The sequence below is a fragment of the Eublepharis macularius genome, chromosome 3 (genome assembly GCF_028583425.1).
Source record: "Eublepharis macularius isolate TG4126 chromosome 3, MPM_Emac_v1.0, whole genome shotgun sequence".
Classification (NCBI taxonomy): Eukaryota; Metazoa; Chordata; class Lepidosauria; order Squamata; family Eublepharidae; genus Eublepharis; species Eublepharis macularius.
Genome location: NC_072792.1, coordinates 116,819,448 through 116,832,169, shown reverse-complemented (window position 1 = coordinate 116,832,169; position 12,722 = coordinate 116,819,448). Strand labels below are relative to the sequence as shown.

Genomic DNA, 12,722 nt, shown 5'->3' with positions numbered 1-12,722 from the left:
AGAGATACAGGAAAAGAAGGCAGAAGAGCTATAAAAACAAAATGAAATAGTATAGAAAAAGCAAAGCTATTTAAGTGATTCTAGATCAGATATTTAAATGTATTGGTAACAATTTTGCACAGTACAGTTTACCACAAATTTTGTAACTACTTCTAATGCTTGTTCAGCCAGTTCCCAATGATGTGATATAATCATTACAATATGGCATGCAGCGTAATACCTATAGTTTATGTTTATATGCAGCTTTGAAACTATTTAAACAGCCACTCTCATAAAAACACTTTTCTCTCATTTCCAGTATATAACGGGGTGAATTTCTTGATACACAATTGAAATATCATGAAGCCCCACAGGAGCTGGAGGGGGGGGTAGCAATAATAATACAACAAAAATATTAACCTCATCATGAAGCTTCACTGAGAAAGCCAGTGCTATAAAGAGAAGATTGATTTACGAATAAAGCTAGCATTGTGCCAGAACAGTGAGAGTGTTACACAGTAAGATTTTCAATCATGCTGTAAAACACAGAGTACAAAGGCTACAAATATTTTCTTATTATCTGTAAATGGGTTTCTTGTTCAGTTAGGGTAAATAAGACACACAGAATTTTTTTCCCAAGTCAAAGCAACATATTCACAGAAGTCTAAATGGAAGGGACACCACAATATCTGAACACAAGCTCTTAGTGTTGTGATCACTCTTTCAAGGTTAATGCTGGGAATATAAAGAAAGCTGGGAATATAAAGAACGCTGCTTACAAACATAAACACTTCTCCTTACAAACATTTTATTGAAACCAACCTGAGAGGCTGCCACTTCTTTCTGAGCTGTTGTGAGAGCTGGTGGTGCTGAAATCCTGTGACTGGTTGTGTGGCATTCTATTAGACAATCCCTCAGCCAATCGGTAATCAGGAATGTAAAGTAAGGCTAAGGGTTAAAGGGCAAAGGTCACAGTGCCATCATGTGATTAGTTTATAGCACATGCACAACATGCAGTTAGCTGATAGATAGCCGATGTAGTTGGAACTGTGGAAAATATTTAACCTAGTTTATCCTAATGGCAGTAGAGGTGGCAGAACAGATATGCTGTATATTAGCAAATATGAAGTGAGCTGAAATTATAGCATAATACAGCATGAGGAATACGCAAAAGTATTGAATGCATGCAAGTTAAAGGAGACAGGAACAGAGAAGAAGGAACTAGAAATTAAATCATGCACAGAATATTTTCAGAAACAATTCTTATAAGAAAACTAAAAGCTGGAATCACCATTGTTTCCTTTACTTTGATCAGGTAAAGAGTAACCAAATCCCATTAGGTCACTTTTTTGTTGAATTGAACTTTTCCACTGGGGGTCCGGTAAATCAACTGCCAATTCATGGATGCTGTTGGAATGCAGTATTTGTGTTGTGGCATATGGTGTGGCCTGTGTTATTTGGCTGGAACTGTTGTAACTAGTTTTGGTCGTGAAGTCAATGCTGCTGTAAATGGCTCCGTCAGAAAGCATTGTGGCGTTTTTATCTCCTTGGCCTGGCACTGGAGGCAGCACATCTGTGATGAAAATATGGTAATGGAAACAAATCATCAGTGCACAAGAAACCCCAAACTATCAAGGATTTAATATGAAAAATAAATGTGTCATTCTGCAGGTTTGCATTTCAGCTGAAAGAGAGTCCATGAGCCAATGAAGGGAAGATGATGCACAACCATTGCCTCAGTATAAGCATCTGTGACAAACTTGCCACTTGTCCTTCACGTCTCACTGCCGAAAACTCTCTTTTCTTCATACCTTCTGCTGTGAAAGTTTGGAATATTTCTGTCCTGAAGAATGTTTTCAGTTGTTCATTTCATGTCAGAACCAAAGAAATTGTCTGTGCTCCGGGGGAAATGTTGAAAGGAATGACTTTACAAACCATATTCCTCTATTTCCCCTCCTGCCATTGTCACCATCTAACACACATCTTGTATTGTACAAAACTACTGAACACTGACCCATCCTCAGATAGATATTTCTTTTCCAAGTAAATAATTTTTAAAAGATTTTTTACCCAACACATTAGATGCTTTGATGTTTGAACTTAAATTAAACAGTAAAGGTCAGTAAAAGAATAAGGAATAAATCATTTTGGAATGTGTCAAGGTTTCAGAAGTCATAAAGAAAATTACTGTAAATTAAAAGTCAATTATAGTGATAAAATAAACTAAACCATGGAAATAGAAGGACAGCTCTGTTTAAAAAAATAGGTCCTTAAATTATAGCAAAATCAGAGAAACAATAAGGGATATTTAACTCAAGATCTTGCAATTTGTTCATATGCAGCTTCATGAACCTTCCCTAGTCACATAGATAAATTAATAATTTTAATCTTTTAGCATGCTGAAGGCTGTGTCATATATCCTCACAATGACAGTTTTTGACACTTTGAGAAATTAATCTTCCTAACTAATGAAAACACAAGTGTTGTAAAAGGATAAATGAAGAAAAGTATGGAGCTTTTAAAACTGAATCATGGACATTTCAAAAAATGCGTGCATCCATCCATTAATATTTATGGAGCCAAACACTAGAAAGAAGTTTAAGAAACCAAATGCGGTGTTCACATATTTTAATGAGTTATTCAGAATGTAGTCCATGGAGATCACCATATTTTTCATTTTTAAAAAAATATTCTTGAAGAAAGGCAAAGTTTCAAAGTTGGCTTGCAATCTAGATTTTGTGTAAATTAGGACTTCCGGTTTGGGATTCATGGAGGTCTAACGCAGCTCCATTTGTGGAGCTGACCGGATTGCCGTTTTAAACCGGCCGGAGGGGTGAAAATAACCCGCGGCCGACTGCTCTCAGGCGGGGAGCAGGCAAAGAACGCTCAAGACCCTAGGGTGAGTTAGATCTCGGACGAGGGGGGGCTCTACACAAGGAGTCTCCCCCCCGATCCTTGAGGTCCCACCTTGCGACGGGTCGGCTATAATCTCTGCGGCAATTTTGGGGCCAATTCGGCTGGCATAAGACCTACATACCCAAGCTTCGATCGGGGAGGGAAGTCGAGAGGAGAATTTAAGATCGAAACAGCGATTACAACCCGAGAAAGCTGGAGAGAAGGTAAAGATCGCTATCTCTTGAAACGGGACAGATTGACAAAAACAGAGAGGAAAGAAAGTAGACTTTTAAACTGCAACAGACTAGCGAAAAGGAGGTGAAGACTCGGCAGGAGTTGTATTTTAAAAGAGACTAAGTTTAAAGAAGTTATTACAAAAATCGGACTATTGTTTTGAATACCTGTGGTTTTGGAGCTGTGGGAAAAAGACACCATCGCGAGACCTGCTGTGGGAAGACGGGAGACAGGAAGTGCGTAACAACAATAGAGTGGCTGGAGGGAAGCGGCCCTTGCCAAAGGACAGGAAGTGGGGAATCGCCATCTTTGAAAGTGGAAGGGTCGTGGCTTCAGCGGAAGAGGAAGTAGGCCATCTTGGATTATAATAACATAGAGAAACCATAGAGAAAAGACGCCCGACATTTTGGATATAAAAAATTAATTTTGGCAAAGATTGGGACATTTAAAAAAAAGGAAAACGTTTAATTATACGCCACGGAGCTGAGGAAGAGAGCAGATTCGTGGGAGCGAGCCAAAGCAAGCCCCACGATGTCGAAAAAAGAGTGGCAATCGGCAATAGAAAACTTGGACAAAAAACTTATAGACATGATGAAAGAACTTAAGGACACGAAATTGGAGCTTATTAAAGAGGTCAAGGAAGTTACACAGACAGTAAAGTCGGAGCTGTCAGAAGTGAAAAAAGGTGTGGAAACGATTAGCAGTGAATTACAAGGAACGCAGCAGAGAGTTAAAACAGTAGAAGACGCGATGGAGAATTTAATAGACACGCAACAAACAGAGATGAGGCTGGTGAAGGGGAGGATGTCAGTTGCAGAAACTAAACACATGGAGAAGCAGCTTCGTTTTCGTGGTCTGCCAGAAGTGGAAGGGAAGTCAGCGCAAGAACAGATGACTGAGGTGTTGGCTGATTACCTGGGGAAGGAGGAGGAGGAAATTGTGGCTATCCTAGATGTGGCGTATCGTGTGAACTCGAGAATTGCAACCCAGAGGAAACTACCAAGGGATGTGGTTGTGCAGTTTACAACTAGAAATATGAAAGAGAGGATTGTGACCAAACAATTTCAAGATCCATTGGAGATTGATGGCAAGACGATTATTATAATGAAGGAACTGCCCAGATCAGTGTTATTGGACAGGAAAAAATATAGAGTGCTAATTCAGACTTTGAAGGACATGAATATCAGATACAGATGGGAGTTACCGGAAGGAGTGTCCTTTGAGTTTGGAGGGGCAAAAAAACGTATCAGATCTGAGCGGGAGATGGAGAGATTTATCAAGGACAATGAAAAAGACTTACCAACAAAACCATGAATATGGAGTGTAAAGTATTATCTTGGAATATAAATGGACTAAACTCACCGAATAAGAGAAAAAATATTTTTCATTGGCTACTAAAACAAAAATGTGATATTGTTTGTTTGCAGGAGACCCACATTAGAAAACAGGATGTAAAATATTTAAAATCTGGAAAATTGGGCAAAGAATTTGTAGCGGCTTCCAACAAGAAAAAAAGAGGAGTGGTGTTGTATATAAAAGAGGAGCTGCAGCCAAAATTTGTTATGAGAGATGTGGAAGCTAGATTTGTAGCAGTGGAATGTAATTGGAACTTAAAGAGAGTGTTGGTAGTCGGACTTTATGCACCTAACGGTGCAAAGGAAAGCTTCTTTGAGGACTTAAGGAAGCACCTAGACGATCTTGTATATGACCAGATAATTCTTGCTGGAGATTTCAATGGAGTGACAGATTTGGAATTAGACAAAAAGACTACAAAAGCACAAAAGAAAAGAGGACTATTGCCAAAGCTTTTTTTTGAGTTGATTCAACAAGAGACTCTCGAAGACGTATGGAGGAGAGAATATCCTAAAACCAAACAGTTTACTTTTTATTCTGCAAGGCATCTTACATTATCAAGAATTGATATGATCTGGGCCTCAAAGGACTTAGCGCTATGGACTAAGGAGGTAGAAATAATGCCGATGGTAGGCTCAGATCACAACCCAATTATGTGGAAATTTGGAAAAAGGAGAAAAAGGAAAGCCTGGAGAATAAATGAGGACCTGTTACAGGAAAGTGAGAATATGGAAACACTGAGAAGAGAGACTAAGTTTTTTATACAATACAACGTGAATAAAGAAGTACCAACCAGTAAAGTTTGGGACGCGTACAAGGCGGTTGTAAGGGGCATACTAATGGACTTAAATGGTAGAGCAAGGAAAAAGAAAGAGGAGAAAAGACAAGAGATTGAGGAGAAAATAAAGGCCAAAGAAGTACAGTTAAAAAAGAGACCAGGGAAAAAGAAAATACATCAGGAAATCAAAATTCTTCAAGAACAGTTAATAGCAATGAGTAACAAAGAATTGGAGTGGAACCTTAAAAGACTGAATCAAAAAGCTTTTGAGGGTGCTAATAAACCTGGGAAATATTTGGCATGGCAATTAAAGAAGAAAAGGGAAAAGAAAATAATAAATAAAATTTGTGAAGAAAACAAAACGTATTTGGAGCAGACTACCATTAGCAGAGCCTTTTATAAATTTTACGCTAAGCTGTATAATAAAAAAGAAGTAAACAAAGAATCAATAGCATCATATTTGGAGAAAACCAAACTTCCAGAGATCTCGGAAGCTTGGAGAAATAAGTTGAACAGTGAAGTAACTGATGAGGAAATAAATATGGCAATACAATCCGCAAATCTAGGAAAGGCGCCAGGGCCAGATGGACTTACGGCTAAATTTTATAAGACAATGGCCAATGAACTGGCACCATTCCTAAAAGAGGTGATGAACGGAGTTTTTAGGGATCAAAGAATTCCAGACACTTGGAGCGAAGCGAATATATCATTGATCCCAAAAGAGGGCCAAGATCTGACTAGCGTGAAAAATTATAGGCCTATATCACTACTCAATAATGACTATAAAATTTTTGCGAAGATATTGGCGGAGAGATTGAAGGGGTGGCTCTCGGAAGTCATAGAGGAGGAACAAGCAGGCTTTTTGCCAGACAGACAAATAAGAGACAACTTAAGGACAGTGATCAATGCTATTGAATACTACGACAAGCGTTGTGACAAAGAGGTTGGTTTCTTCTTTGTAGACGCTGAAAAAGCGTTTGACAATTTAAACTGGGATTTTATGTTTGCCACTATGGAAAAGCTACAACTGGGAGAAAGATTCGTCAGAGCAATCAAGGAAATCTATAGAGACCAGACTGCAGCAATTGTAGTGAATGATGAACTGACCAAAAAATTGACGATTAGTAAAGGAACAAGACAAGGTTGCCCGTTATCTCCATTGTTGTTCATTTTAGTATTGGAGATTCTGATGATACAAATTCGACAAGATGAGGAAATACGAGGAATAAAAATAAAGGACTACTCATATAAGGTCAGAGCATTTGCAGACGACATAATGTTAATTGTGGAAGACCCACTGGAGAACATGCCAAAAGTGATAGGCAAGATCAAGGAGTTTGGAGATTTGGCAGGTTTCTTCATTAACAAAAAGAAGTCAAAGATATTATGCAAAAACATGACTAAGCAGAAACAACAATTGTTAATGGAAACAACGGATTGTGAAGTAACTAGTAAGGTGAAATACTTGGGAGTTGAGCTGACTGCAAAAAATATAGATTTGTTCAAGAATAATTATGAAAAATTATGGACTCAGATAGAGAGAGACTTGATCAAATGGAATAGATTGAACCTGTCATGGTTGGGCAGGATTGCAGCAGTTAAGATGAATGTGTTACCAAGAGTAATGTTTTTGTTACAGACAATACCAATCATCAGAGACTCTAAACAATTTGAAAAATGGCAGAGGAAAATATCAGATTTTGTTTGGGCAGGCAAGAAGCCTCGAGTGAAAGTAAAAGTTTTACAAGATGCAAAGGAGAGAGGCGGAATGCAACTGCCCAATCTGAGACTTTACCATGATGCAATCTGCCTAGTTTGGCTAAAAGAGTGGATGACATTAAAGAATAAGAAACTATTAGCCCTAGAGGGATATAAAAAAATTTTTGGATGGCACGCATACCTATGGCATGACAAAGTAAAGGTCAACTCGATGTTCCTGCATCATTTTGTAAGGAGAAGTCTATTTACAATCTGGAAGAAGTATAGAACTTACTTACAAGAAGGAACCCCCTTGTGGGTGGTTCCATATGAGGTGATAGATCCGAGAGCTGTGGATAATGAACAACAATGTTTAACGTATAAAGAAATAACTAAGATTGAAGTATCTAAACTTAGAATAAAGACGCAAGAGGAACTATCACCTAACTATGATTGGTTTCAGTATAGACAGATTAGAGACTTATACAACTCAGACTTTGCAAAAGGGGGCATACGAACAGAGAACTCGGAACTAGAGCAGACCCTTCTTAAAGAAGACAAGAAAAGAATATCCAAGGGATACCAAGTATTGCTGAAATGGTATACTGAGGATGAGATAGTTAAAACACAGATGGTGAAATGGGCTATAAATTTCAATAAAGAAATAACAATGGAGGCATGGGAATACTTGTGGAAAACTACAATGAAGACAACGACATGTATTAATATTAAAGAGAACATTTTCAAAATGATCTATCGTTGGTACATGACACCAAAGAAGATTGCGCTAGGGAATTTGAATACTTCTAATAAATGCTGGAAATGTAAGAAACATGAGGGCTCCCTCTATCATATGTGGTGGTCGTGTGAGGTAGCTAGGCAGTTCTGGGGGGAAATAATAAGAGAAATGAGTGAAATTTTACAGTTTCAAATAAATAAGAACCCAGAACTCCTGCTGCTAAACTTGGGAATGGAGGGAATTCCAGCCCATCATAGGACGTTGATTTTTTATATGACTGCAGCAGCTAGACTTTTGTATGCGCAGAAATGGAAAGTACAAGAAGTACCAACTATTGAAGATTGGATCTACAAATTGCTGTATATGGCTGAAATGGACAAGATGACAAGAAAACTGAGAGATCTGGACTCAGGGCAGTTCAACACAGACTGGGAGAAGCTGAAACAATACCTGGAGAAGAAATGGGAGGTGGGAGGAAAACTGTGGCAGTTTGAGAACTACTGAAATATAATAAAAGTATAAAAGAGAGGGGTGACTTTACCGGGGGAGGAAGAGAAATGTGAATTTATAAGCAGTTAGATTAATTGATTGAGATATATATAGATATGTATAGGTCAACTGATAGAGAATAATTAATGATAAGGTTTAAACATGAGGATTGACTAACTAACAATATTTTCTTTCTTTGACAAGATTTATATGCACCAAACTGAATGTATAGAAGAGTTAAATTGATTGAGTATCTGAGGAGTTATATAGAATTACCATAAAAAGTTGAAATGAGTAATATATAGAGAACAAATCAAATTGTTTGATTTAAATGTGGGAAATTTTTATGGTTTATGATATATAGGTTTATATAGAATTATCCAAAACTGGAAAATGGGATAAATTGTTTATCTAAAGACGTATAGTTTGGGTGTATAATAATTAAAGGAGTTAATGATGCACTGCTTAATATAATGGAGAATGTATATCTGTTTTAGACAGAGGAATTTAATAGAAGTAAGGGAAAAGGGACAGAGGGTGGGAAAGCTGTTGGAAGTCAACAAAAGGGGGGGAAAGGGAGGGGGTTAGAAACGAAAAATTAGGGGAAAATTGATTGTAATGTAAAAATAAAAATGTTCTAACCCAATAAAAAATTTTTCAAAAAAAAAAAAAATAGATTTTGTGTAAATTAGACACTTTTCTCCAACAGAGTGTCCTGACATTCATCTGTGTGGCTGTGGGGAAAGTGAACTAGATTGGGAGAACCCTCATCCAACTCGGGGGCCCTATATCTTATTTACCCTGATTTATATGAAACATGCAAATTGTTATTTCTGTTGGCTTTTCAGACATTAACTGGCTTTTCAGACATTCTTTTCAGTATTTGTTCTATTTCTGTCTTATTTTGATTGGTCTTTCTCTCTTACATGTAAAGGAAGAAAAGTCTGGAAAGAAAAACCAGAAAGGTCATAAATGGATAGAAGAAAGACAGGGGGAAGGAAAGACAGGAAGATGGAATAAAAGACAAGAATAAAAGATCTTTATCTTCTGATTCTGAGAAATTACTTCCAACAGCCAAATTTAAAACAAAGAAACAAAAATTCAACAAAATTTAGTAGCTGAGTGTCTAGTATTTTAATATACACACTTCAAAAGATCACAGCCTGCATCTACTTCCCAAGAAGGTTGCCCTTTTCCTCCCCTCACCCACTCTTGTTTCCCACCACTGCTCCTGAAGCTAGCAGGATGTTTTTTTTAAAGTTGGCAATAGCATGTCACTTCCAAGGAAAACCTGGAAATGGCATCACTCTATGGCTTTACTATAGAGTTTCAGGTGATTCCTGGAGAAGTGTGACAACAATTACTGGTTTCCCCTCAAAATGGCATAACACTGTCACCAACAGCACCTCTTCCATGTCCCTGCCCCCCCTCAGGCTCTTGCTGGTTAACAGGCCAGGCCTGGCAATCCTACTTCTTATGTAAGAGTTAAAGTTGGGAGATGGGAGCGCTGTTTGCAAAAGGAAAAATTAATCCAATATTTTCTTTAAATATAATATATACTCAGTGATTTAAAGGGAGATTGATAACAAAACAGCAGTGCCTTAAAAATACTGTGTTGAGAATCTGGGTTACACCATTCGGAAAGCTCATAAAAGAATTTAAAGTTTCACAGATGTTTGTCAGGAAAACAAATTCTTTATAAGGTGGGGGGGAAGTGGGTTTTTTTTAATGCACAATATCACGTCTGACAACTTTTTGATGAAATACCCACCTCCACGGCCAAAATTCCCAAGATCATTTGGTCCACTAGTACTATTGTTGACTGGCAGGCTGGTGGCAGGCCATGAGTCTGCAAGCCAGGGATAACTGGGGTCCCCTGCATTTAACAGACCTGGACGGCTGAAGAAAAAAAAGATTAAATATGTTTGTGAGGAATCTTCAGGTAATTATAATTGAAAAGAGTTTATATATTTTTTCCCCTGGGGTACTGTATGTAATGCACAGTTTATGAGATTTTACATTTATTTTATATTCAAAATTTGAAGTCTATTGTGATGTAACAAGCTTCAGCAGGTAATTGGGGATTTATACTAATCAGCACAGTATTCTGAAATGGAATAAAACATTAGCTACAAGTCTTCTAGAATCCCAGTGAACTCCGTTGTCTATTTTGAAATGAGAAAAAGGCTGCACAATTGAAGGATCCTAAACTAGGAATGAATGATAAATTGCCACCTCAAGGGAACAATCACTCAAAGTGACTGTTCTGTATCAGCCATTTCCAGGACTCTGGGCTACTATTCCTCCACTTCCTACATCCCAAATATATGTCTGTCATCCACAAACTGCTAGCTATCCCTTTGAGCACTCTAGCATTGAGTGGGACTAATGGAAAGTTCAAAACAGCATTTTTAATCTGTGTCAATAGGCTTTCATGTTCTTATGATTCGATTTCATAGAAACACTCTGAAGAAAATGAAGAACAAATAGAACTAAGGCAGTATGTTCTTTGTAACTGCAATTTAAAGATTTTGTCTCACTGAGCAATTCAGCTTTGGCATGGTGAACAGGACAAAGATGCGAAACACCACATAGAATTTACCATCATAATAGGCACAGCTCTGAACCTGCTCATGAGCATCAGCAAACTTAAAAATAAAAAAACATTTATACCCATTATACTTCCTCCTTCATGAATGAATCCCTTCTGGCACAATCCCTAAGAGAAATGTGGGTTTCTATGGAAATGCGGGCTTCTATGGGTTTCTATGGAAACAATGGAAACTCCTGCAGAATTCTTGCAACATCTATGAACTCTCATTAGGCCTAATTTTTTTTTTTGCTAAATATTGATTAAATAGGAGATTGGAAGTTATTACCAGAGCCTAATTACAATCTCCATATTGGCATAAAGAAAATATATGAGGATATATTGGTCTGTTATCAACTTTTATCAATTTCAATTGAGTAGCCAAAGTTGTAGAATCCAGTCCTATCAATCTACAACCTATTCATCTTCCATGAGTCATTTATTTTGTGATCGATTGTATGTAATTGTTCACTCACAGCAATTTAGTGCGAGCCAATAAGGACTCCTTAAACAACAGCAACTTCATTTACTAATGCCTAATTAATGCAATAAACATCCTGGAAACAAATGAACACATTCTTTGTGATACTTTCTACTAATTTCTTCTTGGGCATTTGGGAGATATGAAACATCTGGACTTGATTCCCCTCAAGTGTACAAGAGATAGATCATTAAAACCTGGTCTAAGCTATTTAATTCCTCCTAAGAATTGTCACTCTTACAATTTTAAATTCCCAATCAAGTATGAAATATGATACAACTTAAATATGACAGAATCAGAAATTAAATAAGACCTTTCAATAACAGGCATACCTTCCATTGCTCATAAGTCCTCCATCTCCTCTTTGAAAAGTGACTGGTTGGGTTTCAAATACAAAAGAATACAAAATCTCATTAGTCATAGAGTATATTTTACATGAAGTACTATCATAAGATAATGCATTAAACAAAATAACCAACTATAAACCTTGAAAGGAAAGCTGACCTATTTCCTGGTTTCTACTAGATAATATTGATCTAAATCAATCTCTTAGTTTCAGTCTCATAAGACAACTTATTCTTGATCTCTTGATATCTTAAGGTTTTGGTAATTTTTTTCTGAAATCAATAGACCCTTGACTTCAAATGGAATATAGACAGAAGCCCTTGAATTGGCACAGTTCTGTTGAGAATGTTGTCCTTCATCTTTTCGAGCTAAGTTAGTAATTAAAGTATTATCTTACTATTATAAAAGGGTGAAAATAGAAATCTTGTTGAAAGCTAAATGGGAGCTACACAAAAAGTGTAAATACATTCCCATCCAAAATTATAAAATTGTTTTCTTCATACCTGAAGAAAGATGAACTGAATGCATGATATACATATGTTAAGTACCAATATTATTTCTTGTCCAGAATTTTCAAATGAATGCTTTTCAGGTCAGAGTCTGTATTCACATATCCTATACTAAATTACTATGAAGGCCTTTGGATTGCTTAAAACCTTGAAAGTTTCTCTTTTATAATCCACATTGAACCACTGTAGATGATGTTGTGGCCAAACATTGGCCATTCCAAATGGCACATTTTAAGTCGGTGCTTCTGAGTAGTCACGCTGATTGGCACTGAATTGTCTTGGGCTCCTGGCATTCTGCACCGCACAACCTCAAGGTGATTTGCAGTGCAATCCTATGCAGAGTTACTCCAGTCTAAGCCCATTGAAGTCAATGGCCTTAGACTGGTGTAACTCTCCATAGGATTGCACTGTTGGAGTCTGCTTTCTTATTCCAGATGAGTTGAGATGTGTCTGCTTGAAGCCATCTTTTGTGGGCGCTGGAGCTAACATTACTTTTTTTAAAAAAAATTCAGGACATGTTGTATCATTGCAAATTTGGAACCCAGTGTATCCACACACACCCTCCTTCTTCTGGTCCCTGTAACTGATGATTAGGCAGCCCTGTGCCCACTAATTTTTTTAAAAAAAAATTT

At 37.3% G+C, this 12,722-nt stretch overlaps 1 protein-coding gene across 1 annotated transcript in view; it reads right to left on the bottom strand.

The window, feature by feature from the left end:
- ROBO2 (roundabout guidance receptor 2) overlaps positions 1-12,722 on the bottom strand; it is an 892,879-nt gene that overhangs the window by 64,833 nt on the left and 815,324 nt on the right. The window contains exons 19-21 of the mRNA XM_054974970.1: positions 11,569-11,611; positions 9,937-10,064; positions 1,271-1,552 (exon numbers count right to left, since the gene is read on the bottom strand). Of these exons, the coding sequence (XP_054830945.1) occupies positions 1,271-1,552; positions 9,937-10,064; positions 11,569-11,611 (453 nt within the window). The remainder of the gene's footprint in view (positions 1-1,270; positions 1,553-9,936; positions 10,065-11,568; positions 11,612-12,722) is intronic.